The sequence below is a fragment of the Cavia porcellus genome, unplaced genomic scaffold (genome assembly GCF_034190915.1).
Source record: "Cavia porcellus strain 051 isolate PalLab524CR breed Dunkin Hartley unplaced genomic scaffold, mCavPor4.1 scaffold_15, whole genome shotgun sequence".
Classification (NCBI taxonomy): domain Eukaryota; kingdom Metazoa; phylum Chordata; class Mammalia; order Rodentia; family Caviidae; genus Cavia; species Cavia porcellus.
Window position 1 is genome coordinate 61,796,662 of NW_026947498.1, and position 17,534 is coordinate 61,814,195.

General features: G+C 37.6%; 1 protein-coding gene across 3 annotated transcripts in view; it reads left to right on the plus strand.

Moving 5' to 3' along the window:
• Positions 1–749: 749 nt before the first annotated feature.
• The window catches only part of Gap43 (growth associated protein 43), a 92,703-nt gene continuing 75,918 nt past the window's right edge, over positions 750–17,534 (plus strand). Inside the window, exon 1 of one of the 3 annotated variants that reach the window (XR_010039440.1) lies at positions 750–1,048. Coding sequence is in view for 2 of the 3 variants with exons in the window: in XM_063225008.1 (XP_063081078.1) it covers positions 1,019–1,048 (30 nt within the window). In the remaining variant the exon portion in view is untranslated. The remainder of the gene's footprint in view (positions 1,049–17,534) is intronic. The other 2 variants (XM_063225008.1, XM_013151711.3) reach the window with 2 other exon arrangements.

Sequence of the window (17,534 nt, forward strand, 5' to 3'; positions counted from 1 at the left end):
TTAAACATTAGTTATTATATCTAAACTCAATTTTTAAGTGCTATGTGTTCAAATATTTAAATGCTACATATTCATATAGAATTCCTTAGGATATTAGAATATATATGAGCACATTTGTTCATATCTAAGCTGATTATATGTATGCCTTTATTTAAGGTTTTATATGTACACTTAGAATAATATATACATATATTATATATGGTATATTTTTGAAGGATAGACTTCCTGTAATTATCGATTCTGCATCAAATCTAAATAAATGGCAGATATGACTTGTGTAGCTCAGAAGGGCCATTCTTTGCTTCTCTGGTGCTGGGGAAAGAAGAGAAGAGTTAGGGAAGAAACACAAGCATTTCACTAGCTTCTCTTCCCTTAAACTCATTCTATAGAATCTCCTGAACTGGCTGGAACAGCCTTCTCTGTCCCCACCCGTCTCCCTCCCAAAGCAGTAGGAAAGTAGGTGGGTAATTGGGTCCAGATTGGAAGTACTTAAATATTCATGAGGTTGGCAGGGATGGGGAGGGGGTGACAGTCTAGGATGGGGGTAGGAGATGCAGGAAGTGATTAGTCATTGAGAGCTAGTGAACAATTCTGAGAAAGAGACAGAGAGGGAAGGAGAAGAAAGATTGGGTGGGTAGGGTGGAGAAAAGAGGTAAGGGGAGAGGGAGAAGAAAAGGGAGAGAGAGAGAGAGAGAGAGAGAGAGAGAGAGAGAGAGAGAGAGAGAGAGAGAGAGAGAGAGAGAGAGAGAGAGAGAGAGAGAGAGAGAGAGAGAGAGAGAGAGAGAGAGAGAGAGAGAGAGAGCATGTGCGATGAGCAATAGCTGTGGTCCTTACAGTTGCTGCTAACTGCCCTGGTGTGTGTGTGAGAGAGAGAGAGAGAGGGAGGGAGAGAGAGCGCGCGCGCTAGCGCGAGAGAGCGAGTGAGCAAGCGAGCAGAAAAGAGGTGGAGAGGGGGGGAATAAGAAAGAGAGAGGAGGAAAGGAGAGAAGGCAGGAGGAAGGCGAGGGACGATACAACCATGCTGTGCTGCATGAGAAGAACCAAACAGGTAGAGCTAAAGATCTTTACTTCTTGCCGTTGTGAAATTAGAAGAGATTTCTCTATAAAGGCAGAAAAAATCATTGTAACTGCTGCTGCCCTGGCATGGGGCTAGCGTTTCTTTAGCATATGGTAACTGGTGATCGCATTCTAGCTTTTATTCTTTTCTGTCTTTCAAGCTTTGGTTTTGGAATGCTGCTACTGGTTAGGACGAGTGGAGGGAAATTATGCCCGGACAGTAATATGATTGCTTTTTTCTCTATTACTAAATGCTCAGCCTTTTAGGACTGGTTTTGAGGGTGTGGATGTGGAAAGGGGTGTGGGGAAGATATGGGCTCTACCTACAAGATGGGGAGACGGTCCCCTATATTATTTGCGAAAAGCTGGGTTGAAGGAAAAAAAAAATCAGGGTTGGCTATTGCCTGTTCTGTAGTACAATTTTCTCACATGTGCTGCAGAAGATGCCTCGTTTCCTACATGCATGTGCTTCTAAGGGGCTCAGGTATTTATGAGAAAATGTGAATGTTTTATATATTTATTTTTTCAATGAATGAATGAAACTGTGCTTGAGGAACAAAAAGAAAAGAAAAGAAAATCTAAAGACAACCTGGACCGGGGGAGAAGCTGGGGGTAGAGCAGGAGAAAAACCCCCTTCCTTAGCCGATTGTGCACCAGCTGGTCGGAGACGGTGGACCACGCCCCTAGGAGCTCTGAGCTCCGACGGGATGGGAAGGGCGAGCCGGGTGTTACCTGTTGGAAATCAGGTCTTTTCTCTGTTCTCCTTGTCTCGCTTCTTCAGTGGATTATCAGGAACAAGAGATGTGTGAGCATCCTGGACGCTAAGCGTGGTGATTCATTTTTATTAGGAAGAGGGACACATCCAAGATTTGCAAGAATCTGAATTCCCACTTTCCCTCCCCCACTGCTAGATTTCTCTCCCATTTCGAATTGCTCACTTATTTCCTGAAAGAAATTTCAGAACCTTGATTGCAGTGAGGGTGGGGAGGAGTGACGAGCTCGGTATCTGCAGTACCGTCATCCACAGTGCCCTGACATCCTCCGAGAGAAGCTTTCAAACATTTGCTGGAACATATTTGAGTGGTTTGCTGAAGGTTAAGGAGAAAAATGGGTGTGGGATACTCGTGTGTGTGTGTGTGTGTGTGTGTGCGCACGCATGCCAGTAGCAGAGTGGTGGTGAGGGCAGTCTTGGTCAAAGAAGACCTTTACAGATTGTGTTAAAGGTGGGGTGCAAGAGATTGGATTTGGGTATTATTTCTGTTGCAGGTATTGGAAATTGGGCAATTTGTAATACACTCCCTGAATCTGAAGGGGGTGGAGAAGAGTAGAGAGGAAACATTTGCCTGCCAGCCTTGCACGTTTAGCCAGCGCCCTGGCAGGAGGGGTGGGGAGTGAGGAGGAAGGAGAGGCAAGAGAGACAGAAGCGGAAAGTCAGAACAGTGGATGGAGACGCAAATGACTGACTGACTGACTGACTGACTGACTGACTGACTGACTGACTGACTGAATATATGAAGTAGTGGACATCCTTGACTGTGTGCGGATGGTTGGAGAAAAGTCAGGGTTGGGTGGGGGTGCTATTTGCAGCATTTCTCCAAACTGCTGTTGGTTCAAAAGATGTTTCCGTTGGATCATTTTTGAAACTAGGACATTTGCTGTCTCGTCTTCCTTCATTATAATATATAAATGTAATAGATAGAGGTGTCTGGGCTAACCACACTGTCAAAGAAAGGTTCTAAGGTTACTCCCTTGGTGAGCTGGGGGAAAAAAATTTAGGACAGCAGAGCTGTAAGGAAGCCAATGCTATTCATTAAAAAGAAAAAGAACTTTAATTTTGGAAAGAAAAAATATGCTGGTTTACAACTTGTTTTCATCCTACTTGTACACATGGAAGTGTACATATACCTCATTTGATGAAGGGATCTATATATGCTTTTTACAAAGGGAATGGGAGCTGAAGGAATTCCCTTCCCTAAATGAGGACATCTGCCTACTCTGGGGTTCCATCGCCCCAGCAGCCTGCAGTTTTCCTGTGATGCGCAAAGTGATGAAGATGAAAATGTGCTTAGGAAATTGTAGATTCACATGTTGATGCATAGCTGTTCCATATTTCACATGCAACAGTCAGGCGTGCACTGTATATGGTTATCGTATGCTTTCCAGTGTTCTACATCATCCATATGCAAAGAAGAATGTGAAGCATTCAGAGATGGTCCTTTGAGCTCCTACATTCGAAAAATGTGTGCTTATGTGTGAAATGGTCAGGCCTCCTATATAACGATGTTATATATGACTCACATTCATCAGTGTTTCAGATATCATTAAACCAGACAGAGGAATGGTGTATTTAGGGCGTGGGCTTATACTACTCACTGGCATTTATAGACTGTGAATATTTAAGTCACCCACAGGTTTCCTGCTTGTGGGTGAAATGATTCCCTCTCATTCCTGGCAGAATCCAGTGCTGTCCATTCTTCTGGCATCTATTTATCAGCTTAGTTCTTAGCAGGGAGTAAAATAAGGGCGGAAATCTGCAAAGGTCTAAACTCTGCCACACCCATGAAATCCAGCAGAAATGTGGGAGGGGGCTGGAGGACCTGCACTTCCTTCCTCTTCCACTTGAGCAGCATAAAGAAGAGATCTTGGATTTCTAAATTGTAACACATTGCCAGTGCGTGAGATGAAAGCATACATGATCTATATTAGCCATTAGTTGATATTGCAGATTATTATAGCAGGAAAAAGAAAATAAAAATATTATTGAGATAAGAAGGTGGAAAGGAATGGGCAAAGGAGGAATAAAACAAAAGAATCACTGAGAATTTATTGGCTTAAGATTTTCAAATATTTTAGGGCTTACTTTTTGTGGATGATTAAAAACTCAGAAGGGGTGAAATACGTCTGCAAGGCAAGAAAACTAAGATGTTTCTTTTGTTTAAAAATAGTAACTTCAGTTTGTAATTGACATGTGTAATTGACATGTGAGCAAGTGGCCCCCTAACCCTGCTAACATCTGCCTATCTCTCCCTACAATAAATAATTCTTCCCTTTGAGAGTGTGACCTGTGGTTTGGAATTGCACCTCGCTGTGCCTTTCCCTCGGAGCCTGCAGAAGGTGTGGAGGGCTGCAGCCTGGCTGCTTGGTGCAGACCATGCTTCCTGCTGATAAACTGAATTCTTACTAAATCTCTGTGAGCCACACCCAGTGTCACCCGGGGACTTTTTGAATTAATTAAGTGGGGAAATTCTACTTAACAGAATTGAAGTTGCTCTTTTTTTTTTTTTTTTTTAAATACTGGCTTTCACTACACTTTCCAAATTTAAACCGAAAGAATTATTTAAAGGGCATGTTTATTTTTTTCTGCCCAATTCCTGGATTTGCTGAGAATCTCTGACAATCATAGCAGATCCAGAAACATGTTGATTTCTGGCTATTTCTAATTCTTGCTAACCTATTCCAGGATGCATGCAAAATGAGCCCTGATGTCTCCTGCGGAGAATCTGTGTAACTCTGGTCCCTCCCCCATCCCCACCCCCACCTCCAAGCTGGGCTGATGCAATGGAATAAGAAAACTCAGGGTTAATTTTTTTTCTTGCTGAGCTGGCAAAACTACAGAAACCTCCTTCGATGTTTCCCGCTGAAGGGCAGTGCTCCTGTTCATCAAGAAGGAGCATCAGAAAGGGTCTCCTTTGCCTCCATCATGGTGAAATTGTCAGTAATGTGCCTGGGGCTGAATTAATCCACAGATTTCAGAGTTTTCCTTGGTTGTTGGCCCTATCGGGAAAGGAGGGGGTGTCTTGCAATAGTAGAACATACATATTAACCCGATGATCCCCTTGTTCATTCTGACAAAGTGAAACGTCTAAAATCTTCCTGTACAAATAGTTCAAGGAATGCACCAAAAAAGTTCATCTCAGGAGGAGGGCTAGCATTTAACTCTTTGCTTCCCTATTAGTTGTAATTGAGGAATCAGAGCAATCCAGCAGTGTCTGTCATAAATCAAAGAAGTTGATTGTGTGCAAGAATTCTCCCTTGTGCATGTTTGAAGAGTGGGCAGATTGTGTCTGTATTGTTGTAATTAAGTCTGCATTATGTTCTCTGAAGCATTGGGAAGAACACTGTGCTGTGAGTCCTTAATTGATGCCACTTACTGATTCTATGATCTTGAGTGAATCATATCATCTTGGGCTTCAGGTTCCTCCTATCAAATGTAACTGAAAAAATAAATCCCCAAAACAAATAGCAAACCCCATACCACTTGCCTTAAGGAATTTTTATGATATAAAGACTACCAGTACAAGAAAATTTTCTCCCAAGTTTTGCAATGTGAAGTCTGAAGTTTTGCATAAGTGAAACATGCCTACCTTGCCAGCAGTTTTCTGTTAGACATAGTTGAGCACTTCTCTGCTCTTCCAGGTTCTCCAGAGTCTCACTTTCTCATGCCTCACTCTGTATTGGCATTGCTTCTTCTCTTGTGATGTAAGTTCTTTTCCTCTAGACCTATAAGTAAGCTCTAGTCCCTTCTTTCTTGAAGTATCTTCTGACTCTATACTTTGATCTCAGCAATGTTCTGGTTCACCTTCTTTATAGAACCGAGTTCCTAAAAGTGATCCATACTCATTTTTTCCTCTTCTTCATTCTTCACATACTATTCCATCCCCAAATTCCTTTGAAATTTACTTGGAAAGCAGAACAACAGGTAGTTGCCCTTTGGCCTCCATCTTGTTTGCGATTTCTTTAGTGTTTGATAGTGCAACCTGTTCTTCTTCCTGAAACTCCCCTCGCTGGGCTCCCCCACAGTTCTCAGTCCCCTCCCTCTCAGACAGGACTCTTCTGTCTTCTTTGGTTTTTCTTTTTACCCTGACCTCACACTCTTCCCTTCAAACACCAGCGATCTCTTGGTCCACAATCTTAATCCATTCTTCCTGTCACTAATCCTAGATGATCTCATTCATGTTCAGAACTTTAACACTGCTGTGGTTTCCAAACCTGTAGACATCAGTTAGTGTTGATCTCTTGATCCACAGATGTTTTGAAATCTGTGTTTCTTATTTTGTGCCTCTCTTGGTCCTCCTTCTGACCCCTATTGCTATAACTTCAGAGCTCTAGGAACCTGGTGGGAACCCAGATGTAATCAGTTTTTCAAACTTCCACATTTCATTACTAAACCTTTTAATTCTAGTTAAAAAGGTTTTGAATACATCCTTGGTTTTCAATGCTATTCTTTTTATAAATAAGCTAGTTCAGTCTTCTCATTATCTTTATGCCTATCTGGAAAAAGGCAAAGCTACCTATTTGAACTTCCTATCTCCATGGTTTTTTTTTTTCCTTCCTCCTTGCAAATAATGCTAGTTACCTTTATCTAATGTAAATATGGGCACAGTTTCTTCATTAGCACCCTCAAATGGCCCTCATTAAATATAAACTAAAATGGCAGTTCTTCAACATGGATGGCATCTAGTTTTGCCTGCCTTTCTAAGACCATCATCAAACAGCTCCCGCCTTACTCTAGGACACCACATCTCTTCTGAAGTTACATGCCCATTTCGACCTGGAAAACTTCTAATTCTCCTGCAAGAGGAATGCTCTTTAAAACCATTCTTAACCTTCTTCATTGTGTTTTTTCTATTTTATCTGTATCCATGCTATATTTTGTGCCAACTCTATTGCCATCAATTAAATATATATGTAATTATTTATGTGTGTGTGTGTATATATATATATATATATATATATGTAATTTTGGTTCTTTTTACACAATAGAGTCTATAATGTGAGCCACTGGAGGAAAAAGAAAAGGTCTTAATTCTTTATGTATCCCTACTGCCTATCATAAGTTTTGGTACACAGAATAAATAGTTTTAACTATTTATAATGTATGCTAAATGAATGAGACAATAGATTTATGGTCGTTTCTACAAGTTGTGACATATTTAAATGGGTAGAATCACTAGTAGATTAAAAACTCTATTGGCATGAAATTATGAGGTGAGCTGATCATCACTAAGTGTCATTCATACATGAACATGATTATCACCCATTTTTAAAGAATGCACACAAAAATGAATCCTCGTAGAGACTGGATTTCTCCAAACTACCATAGCTGGTACTCTCTGGAACCATCTCTTCCATACCTTCCCTCCATTAGTCATTGTGCCAGCCTCCCCACCCCAAGTCAATAGAGTCCCAGTTTGATCACATAGTTGCTACCTTCTTGGAACTGTGTGTGCCCTTCTTTTAGGGCCCCACATACTGTGCCTCTGCTTATTCCGCTACTACTGCAAAAGATCTAAATCACCCATTTGTTGTTTTTAGTTGATTTATTTCAATGATCACGTCAATTTCAAAACTGTGAGCGGTATTATCTTAAGCTTGGCGCTGTGTACTGAAGAACTGATTTCACTTTCATCTGGATTTCTTTCCTCCGACTGAAGCATCCACGTAATAATATTCACAGATAGATATCTAGCAAGGATGTAAAGAGGCAGGGTAAAGGGTAGGTAGTCCCTCATGTGTGAGAGGATGAGAATTAAATCAGGGTGTCTTTCTTAGCCTCGAATGAACTGAAGAGTTACAGATTCTGAAGTAGGCCTATTATGCCCAGTGTGGGACACACTGAAACCACAATTTCCCATGAAAATATTATTTGGTAGACTGTCAGGAGGATATTTTCTTTGGATGAACTGACATATCTTTGAGAGCACTAGGACAAAGTGATTGGTGGGTAAAGTTATTCTTGAGTTTTGTTTCTTTGGTAGCAGTAATTGAACTCAGGACCTTGCACTTGCCAGGCAGGCACTGTGCTACTGGGCTATATCCCCAGCTGGTAGGTACAGTTTGTCTTAGAATTGCTAAAGTTGGGTAATTTTTCTCAACCACTATATCCTTATTCTGCATCTTGCTCAATGCTTCCCATCTCTTTGGCATAGAGTTTTCTTATCTTTTTCTCTTCTCCTCAGATTCAAGTATAGTTTTCCTGATAAACTAATACCAATTAATACTGTTCAGTATTTGAGACTGTAGAAAAAGAAATTTAAGAAAATCTGTTTTGCATCCAACTTTCACAATCAGTATTTTAGGCAAAATAGTACTTTAATTATGTCTAGCACATAGTAGACCCTCAATACATTAGAGGGAATAAAGAGAATCATCACGATGAACCATTAGGAGAATTGTTTTGGAACAAAAAGCCATTTCTCTGTACCTATTCAGAGTAAGCGCTGTATAAATGCTCAGCCAACTCCATTGATGCTTCTCACAAACTGACTGTGGTGAAAGTTGCAATTCCTTCTCTTGACTGCATAACTGCATAACTGCAGCCATTTGGGGTTTAGCATGGGAGCATGAACTTTCAGATTTCCTGTTCTTAATTTTTTACAGATCTTATGCTCATAGATGTTATTTGTTTAATGTCCTGTTTCATGTCTTTGTAGTGAAATAAAAACCTTTCCCCTGGGTTCTAGACCTGGCTCTGCCAATTGCTTGTCATGTGATCTTGGGTAAGTAACTTATTCTTTATGAGCTCAGTTAATTAATTTGTGTAGGGACAGACATACACACACACACACACACACACACACACACACACACACAGAAACCCTCCAAATACTGACTTACCTTTTTTTTTTTTGCTAAGTTGATGTGAGGCCCAACTAAAGTCCTAAAAATATGTTTTGCAAACAATGTTTTTCAAATATAAGGTATTATTAATTTAGAAATTACACATATTGATTCTTAAGATATTCATGACTATTCAAACAGAGTACCTTTATTCTCTGTATATAACATAAACATCTGCCATCTCAAATCCTCTCCTATTCTCTACAAAGTAATATTAGTAAAGCTAGTGATGGGATCTTAGTATAGTTTTACTTTCTTCCATCATAAACATCAGTGACAGAATTTAAATATGCAAATATTCAAATTGTCCTGAGGCCCAGATGTCATGAGCATTAGAAATATACATTGTTTTCCTTTTATTGTTTTTCCTTTAAACTTTTCTTTGCGTTCTCATCTCTGCCTTTCTCCTAAGTCTGTAGCTTGTCCCCACGGCCATCCCAACTTTACCTCCAAACTGGGTTCTCAGCACTAGGATTATCTGGCATGCTGGGCTCACATCCATCACATGAGGACTCAATCAGGCAGAGGAGAGGAGAGCGAGAAAAATGAAGGTTGAAAATGGAGATGCAGGGTGGTTGGAAGCTTACTTCAAAAATTATCACCTGGGTATCATTTCAGCAACCACTTCAGGGCTCCTTCAGGCATCAGGAATAAATCTTGATCAGAAGAGGATACAATGCTGAGCTTTATGGATTTAGCTTTAAATACTATGAATAATCTTCTAAGATGGCAAGATCTTCACACAGGATAGCTGAGTTCTCCCGTGTTTCTGGCTATAATTGGAATAAATTAACAATTTAATGTAATTTAAATTACCATATAAGCAATAGAATTCTGCAAACTGAATTTTATATACATTGATAATATTCAAGACAGTAGATACTGCAAAAGTGATAGGGGAGGAAACACCTAGGAGGAAAAGGTGGTAACTAATGTTAATTTGTTATTGTCTTTTCTTGAATTCTTACAGTATTTTCACAGTTTTATTCCATTTGGTTCTGTTCTGTCTAATTTTGTTAGATTTTATTGTGTCTGATAATATGGGCAGCTATTTTAAACATAAGGAGATATACTATGGTAATCATTGTTAGTTTCCTAGTGTCTCATTTTGAAGTCCTATAATGCTTTCATTCTTTTGTTTAACTGGTTTCAATCTGTTTTGCTTTGATATTATTATACGTTATGGTATGAATAGCTATCCTGATGAAAACAAGATTCTATAGTAACCATTGTTCACTTCCTGTTATCTGATTTTGAAGTCCTGTACTGCTTTCATTCTTTTGTTTTGACTGATTTTAGTCTTCTATTATTTGATTTCATTGTGTATGAGGGTATGGGCAGATACTTTCAAGAGAAAAAGAGACATTATGGTTGCCATTGTTGATTTTCTATTGTCTTGTTTTGAAGTCCCACAATGCTTTCATTCTTTTGCTTTGATTGGTTTTAGACTACTTTGTTTTGTTTGATTGTTGTGTGTGAACATATGAACAACTATTTTGAAAAAACAAGAGACATTATGGTAGCCATTGTTGATTTCCTGTTGTCTTGTTGTGAAGTCCTGTGTTGCTTGCATTGTTTGTTGTAATTTGCTTTGTTCTGTCTTTTGTTTTATTCCCTTTAAAATTAAAAAAAAAACACTTTTAAAAACCCAATAAATTCATTGATAATATTTGGAAGTATTTTAAAGTATGGTAATTGGATTAAATTAGTGCAAAGTCATCCTTTTTTATAGAAGCTAAATAACTAATATCAAAAAAATTAATCTCATACATATTGCAAAAATACTTTTATAGAGGATGATTATGCAGGGTACAATAGAAAATTATGCTAGATAGCAATCTGGAAATAAACTGGTACCTGGAAGAAAATAATAATTCACTTAATTTTATTTGTAGTTGACTGTTGGTCTGGTGTCACCTTCAATCCTTCACTCCAGCTACTTCCCCTCTCTATACACACACTCCTATTATTTGTTATTTGTTCTTTTATTCAAAACAGATAACAGGAATAGACTTTAAAGAATGATAAAAAGAATTGCCAATTGATAGAAAACTAGATATAATATGAAATTAAGAAATTGAACAGTCAGTCTATGGAAACCTAGGAATTTCACCTTCAGAAATTCATTAAATTTTCTTTCTGAGATCTTGCATTTAAAATAATTGTTACTAACAACCTCAAGTTCTCTGTTTCCTAAATCAAAATTCTGAGACAGACAGAGAGGGAGAAGGAGAGACAGACAGACAGACAGACAGACAGACAGAGAAGGAGGAAGGAAGAAGTGATAAGTAATAACTTCCTCTTTTCTGCCTGGAAGAAGAACCAGGTTGCATAGTTTCTGAAAGCCCACACCTGTAAATTTAGTGATAAAGTAACCTGGCTGAGAGAGTCTACCGTGCATATTTCTATATAATTATAATGAGATAACTATCCTAGATGAGACTTACCTCAAATGTGATGTTGGACGTTTTTCTCTCCTTGGTAGTCTTCAGTCTGACTGTATTATTTTTTGTTTTACTGCAAATGTTCCTAAAGGAAATAATCAGACAGATAACTCAGCTTATATATTAAAAAAAAAAAAAAAAAAAAAAAAGAAAGAAAAGGATTAGGGAAGTCTCTAAACCTGGAGGTGGCAAACACTAGATTCTCATTGTCTTCCAGAAGACTGGCAGATACCATCTGTCTAAGAGAAATTCTAGTTGTCACATATTCTTACTAATTTGGCACAATGCAGCTTTGCTCTAATTTCTCTTTTTTTTCAGTTGGTACAATCATCTTATACAAAAGTATTGGGTAATGATGAGTGTAAAACAGCTCCATTTTTTTAATCAGAGAATTTTTATCAGAGAAATGCTACTCCTTGACATTACTCATCTCATTTTGAATGTTCCTGAATTAATTCCAGGAAGCGTCAACATATTTATCTATTTTTAGCAAATTGGCACTTTCTAAAATATTGAGCTGTTGTTTTCATATGCACTAGTTGGCTCTAAATGTAGAATGTTGGTAATTAGCCTTACATCCATTATTTGTAATCTCAATTCCAATATTATTCAAAATACTTTTTAAAAATGAAAATTGGAAAGCCCGTAGTACCTTCCCATTATTGGTTACATAAAATCACTAGATAAGGCAAGAAAAAATGAAAGGGATGATCTTCAAAAGTTAACCAAACTCAGGATTGCTTGCTTTCCAAAATAGTTTTAGAACTACATAGCATAAGCAGCCTAGAAAGTAGGTTTGCCCACAAACTACCAGAATGCACAGCTCCTGCCCATTTTCTTTGATCTGAAAGCCAATTTGCTTTCTTGGAGTATAAGCTAAGAATTAAAATTTCCTCCTAATGACCAAACTAGATATAACAGCAGCTGTTTGCAAAGAATGTATTCTACACCACTACTCAAATTCTTTCATTAATTATAAGAAAAAGGGAGGAAAGGATAGAGGGAAGAAGATTTCTTTTAAAAAGCTTCAGTTTTAAGTTAGATTTTCAAGCATATATTGCATTAGGACAGCTCACTTTGGTTATCTAGATTCTTACCAGGATTCTAATGGCAGAAAAAGAATAAGCACTGAATAATTTTTGGTGGACATTACATTGCAAAGCCCTTTCTTTTTTAAATTAATGAAAAGTAATATTTTGAGAGACAGGAAAGACTATTGATCCCCTGTAAACTCTCTTATTCATTGTCATAGGACATTCGTAGAATTTTTCTTCCAAATCCATATTTTTTTTGGATTAGTATTTCTAAAAAGCTTTTGAGATTTTTCAAAAATATGAAAAGATTGATATCATCTCCCTTTGTGAATACTCTGGTAAAATTTAATTTGGGGTTAGATTCATTCAAACATTTTTTTCTGAAGAACACAATTTATAATATTTCCTTAATCTTTAAGGAATGTAAACCCATAATGAAACAGAAGGGTATTGCTATGTCTACTATCGAGAAAATCTACTTTGCATAACTCAGGTGAGTATCATGTATTAATTTGGAAAAGTCTGCCGCAGTGATGTTCATAATTCAACACTCCTTGGAACTTTACTGAAAGATACAGGATGATAGCTTTTAAAAACTCAGCCAGATTTGTGTTTCCAAACTGATGGGCAATTAAGTGAAGAGCTGTAAAGAAAATTTAAGGGCAAGCTTTAGTTTCTAGTATCTTCTTTCTTCCATCATGATCTTTATATTTTAAAATTCTTAGGAGAAGCCAGTAGAGAGGAGAAATTGGGCACTTCTGTAATTGAAAAGAGAGGAGGATACATTTATAAAATATAATCACTCAGTTTGGAATTGGACCATGATCTTCTAGTAAAAAGTGTCATGGGAGCATTAATGACCGCAAGAGGCTCAGATTTCCCCGCAGAACATCATCTGGAAAACATAATATGCCCAAGAGAAAGAGGAGTTAGAAAATAATCCAAGAAGTTTGGGTGCTGGGACACTTAAAAGTACTTAGCCATACTTAAGGCAAAAATCAATGGTTTTCCTCATTTAGTGGAAAGAAACTTGATTCTTGGCTAAAAGGAGGAATGCTAATTGTGTCTGCACAGTTATCTCAGACTACACCACATCTTTTAAGGACCAAGAGCTTTCCTGCAAGCCCCTATTGTTTTCCTACATTATCAGGCCATTGATACTAGAAACTACTTGTTTGTGTACTTACTGGAGTTTATTTTACTAAACATTTAACCAAAATTATCGCTTCCATCAACTTGAATATATTGTAAAAACCCATCTATTAGAACTAAAGGAAAACCAGTAGTAAAATCTACTTTTCGATAACCTCAAATTTCATGATATTGAAAATATTACTTTTCTTTTTATTTTTTGTTAACATCTCAACAAACATCATGATAAACTATCTTTTTCCTAGGTTAGACCTCTGACTACCCTACTTTTGACAATAGCTTTTAGATATGCCGACACATTCTCACCTTCCTAGCTCTTCATATAGAAATAACTGATTTTTTTCTTCCTTTTTTGGGTCATACTGTCAGTTACCAGATTCTATTCTGCAGAGTGTTTTCACACCTGTCCTTTCTAAAATTTATGAGCCTTTCTCAGTCAATATTTTAAATTGAGACCTTTAATCCCAAAGGCCCTATTGCTTATAATTATTCAAAGTGAATGAATCCTCCTAGCTGTACCTACAAGGGTAAGTTATAGGCCATCTTTGGAAGAAGAGAAAACAGTCCCTTAATTTTTGTATTTTGTAGCTCTGATGAAAAATTCCAGGTAAAAAAATGTATATAATCACTAAAATTCTTATTAGCATCACTGTCTTCTGATTATTCTTATATTTATTTCCCCTTTCCCAAAATTTCAGCAGTTTTAATTTATTCTAATTTATTAATCTGTGATTGTTTTGCAAGACCTCTTGAGAATCCTTTTCCAGTTCCCTATTCTTGGCTTTTCTCTTCCACTGGGTCTGGAATTGATCAGGGTTGTGAACTTAAGCACATTTACTCTCTATGGATTGTCATTTCATTTTACATAGATCAAAAGTATTGAACAAAGTCGTCTTTAACACTTTGAACTTGAAAATATAACATGTTCTATAACAATATTCATCTTTTTCTTAACCATTTTATCCAGTCAGACTTGATGTGAATTTAAGTATACCTTTGCTCAGCCATTGCCACTGCTTGAAAGTCCCTTTCTTCCTTAGCTCAGCCTCACCCAACCTCTGTGCCATGAATGAAGCGTTTGTGTTTGTGAAGGCCTCTCTTTGTGAAGTGCTCTCTGTGACCTCTTTGCTTCCTTGATATTCTGTAGCATATACAGTCTGTCCCCTTCCCGAGCCATTCATCCCACAAAGCATTACCTAATCATCGTTCCAGTTTATTTGTACCTGATTTCCACAGCTAGTTGACAAAGTCTCTGCAGGTGAGGTATCCAGTTCCATGCCTGTCCCTGAAAATATTGATTGATATCTACTCTGTGATGAGCCCTATACTAGACTCCATGGGATTCTACAAGACAAACAGGAAGTTATTCTCAACAAAAGCAAAGGAGTTACCTTTCATGGTGTTTCTGCAACATTTGACATCATAAACAATGTCTTCCCTCCTAAAATTATTTTCTTGGCTGCTATAATTTCTGTAGGGCTTCTACTTCAACATTTTTGGTTGCATATTTTCCTGCATAATCCCTGTTTGACTTACTGTTTCCTACCAGTCTCTGAATAATTGGTTTTCTCATGCTTTTGTTCTTTCTTTCACAAGTATTTACTTAACACAAGTTCCATAATTAATGTACAGTACACACGTGGGCTAGTTGGTCTCAGTTTTCCAGGTCCACTATCCAAACCTACTTACTGGGCTCTGGAGTTTTATATATAACCATCCACTGAAAGTCTTTTTAGGATGACTGATAGGGATGCAACTTCAAAACTGTGTTATTTTCTTTATGATGGATGCCCTGATCCTCCAGTCAGGTATGGTGATCTTTTCTTTGCTTGCACAGTGTTGCATCTGTAACTCCACTACAGCATTCAACACAGTTTATTGTAAGCATTCATTGGCCTGTCTGTCTCTTGTGCTATATACTAGGAACTACTTTTTGGTAAGAGTCATGTTTCATTATTTCCTGTGTATAGCTTTCACTCAATGTGTGGTAGGCTGTAAACTGCCATTTAATAGGAGTGTGGTAAATGAAGTCTATTCAAATGAACAAATACCAGTATCTGTTCAGTAGTTTGTGATGGCAAAATTTGGTCAGTAAGTTGCTCAATTCCCACTTTAATTATGGCAACTGTGCCCTCTGGCACACTCCATCACTGGGCACTTCAGAGTTGTCTCACACAGAGCTAAGACCATACAGACTTGGATTTCACCCAAGCAGCACCAGCTGGTTGCTTCAGTAAATAACAGTCACCATTTTGGGGACAGGTACTTTATAAGAGTTCAGAAATACAGGCATCCTTGACACCGTAACAACCAAGTATCTGAACTCAGGATAACTAGCCATTTTAAATTATACACCTTTGTCTTTTCTCCCAATTATTCTGCCTGCTAAATGAGTGCTGAACATTCAGCCCTCTCCTCCCATCTAAAATTGCTATTTTTTGGATACTATTCTCACAGGAATCCCCATGAAGTTTTGTCTTTGTTGATGATGGGATTTGCATGTGCATTTCCTCTTGACTTTTGCTCTTTAATTTCTAATTCTAAAACTTATGCAAAAAATACTATGTTGTCACTGCTTTTTCTGGCTCTCCAATATAATTGCAGCACCCCTCTGTCTGAAGTTGTGATCTATAACCCCAAAATGATGAACAAATGAGATAATTAGTAAATTTTCCTAGAGGGGATTCAAAAAACAATTGGCTGGGAAACCAATCATTTGCCAACATTTAACTTATATCCTTTACAAACAGTGATATGAATTTCTGAAAAATGGAGCTGAAAAGCAGACTCCTCTTTGGAATTTTGTTGGTGGAAAAAAATAAAACAATTTAATGTTCTTCCTTGTAAGAATAGTTGTGAGATTCAAAAAGTAAAAGAAATATTCATGATTATTAGATATTTAGGTCCTTTTCAGCTCAAGCTGAGCAAGGTAGGGAGTCAATGTTTATTTTGTGACCTTGGTGGGAAACAAACACTTTTTAAGATATATGTCTTCAGGAAATAGTAGTGTAAGTTTCAAAACGATAACTTACAAGACACATTGTAAAAACATTTATAGATTGAGACAGTACTCAGCCCAAAATCAAATTTTGGAAAGGCCAAAAAAATATATATTCCGATTTAGGAAATTGATGAACATATAAAAAGCAAAATAAAGTAGGCTTCAGCTGACATTATGCATCATCTTTTCAATTGTACATTTTTTATTTTGGTAATTATGTGAGAGGTATAGAAGATGTGTAGGTACTGTAGTATGAACTGCTGAGAAGGCAGATAAGTGCTCAACACTGGAGAAACTGATTAGCTAGGTTATGGCAGAACTTTGAGAGAGCCGCTCACCATGAGTAAAACCACTCGGAGCTAGTTTCAGAAGAAAATTCACTCATGTCCACGGATCTTGACATATACCAGTCCACTTCAGTTTTCACAAACTTTTCCATTAAGCTGTTTTCGCAACAGAAGCCTTCTGTAAGACTGAAAAACCAATTCCACATCAAGGTAGGTCAAGCCACTGTAAATTTTAAGTTGCCAAAAATAATGTGATCTTCCAGGAATAACCAAAAATCTAAGTTACTCTGTTTAAATGACATTTAACAGAGCAATCAAGTTCTCCAGAAGAAGGGAGTTTTCTTTGGATTCTAGTGGAACATGAACAGGTCAAACCTATATTTGAAGAAGATCAGAGATCAGACTAAGCACTGACAGAGTTTTCGAAGTAGTCTTCTTTCAGATGAGCTGTTTCTACTTTTTTTTTTGTCTTTTTCTTTTTTTTGGGTACCAGGGATCAAACTCACGACTGCCTGCTTGCAAGGCAGGCGCTTATGCCGCTGAGCTAAATCCCCAGCCCCTGTTTCTATTTCTTTACATTAAAACTAGTACTCAAATGCCAAGATGTTCTATTCCTCCAAATTCCATTGTTGTATCACCTCTTTCAAAAAAAATCACTTTAAATACTTCCTCATTCCTTATTTTCCCCACTATAGTAACCCCCAGATAGCTCCTCTTACACTGTTTCTCCCTGTCTTATCCCTTCTCATTGTGAAGTGTACATATTTCAAGCACATATGTGTACATATAAAATGTGTATGTAATACATAAAACATTTATACTTTTATATGCGTTGTCCTTTCCTGCTTTCTTAGAGAATGCTTGAGATTCATTCTTGAGTTTCCACTGTTTGCACATACCGATGCTACTGCTTTTTAATTTTATCTCCCAAGGATAAGTA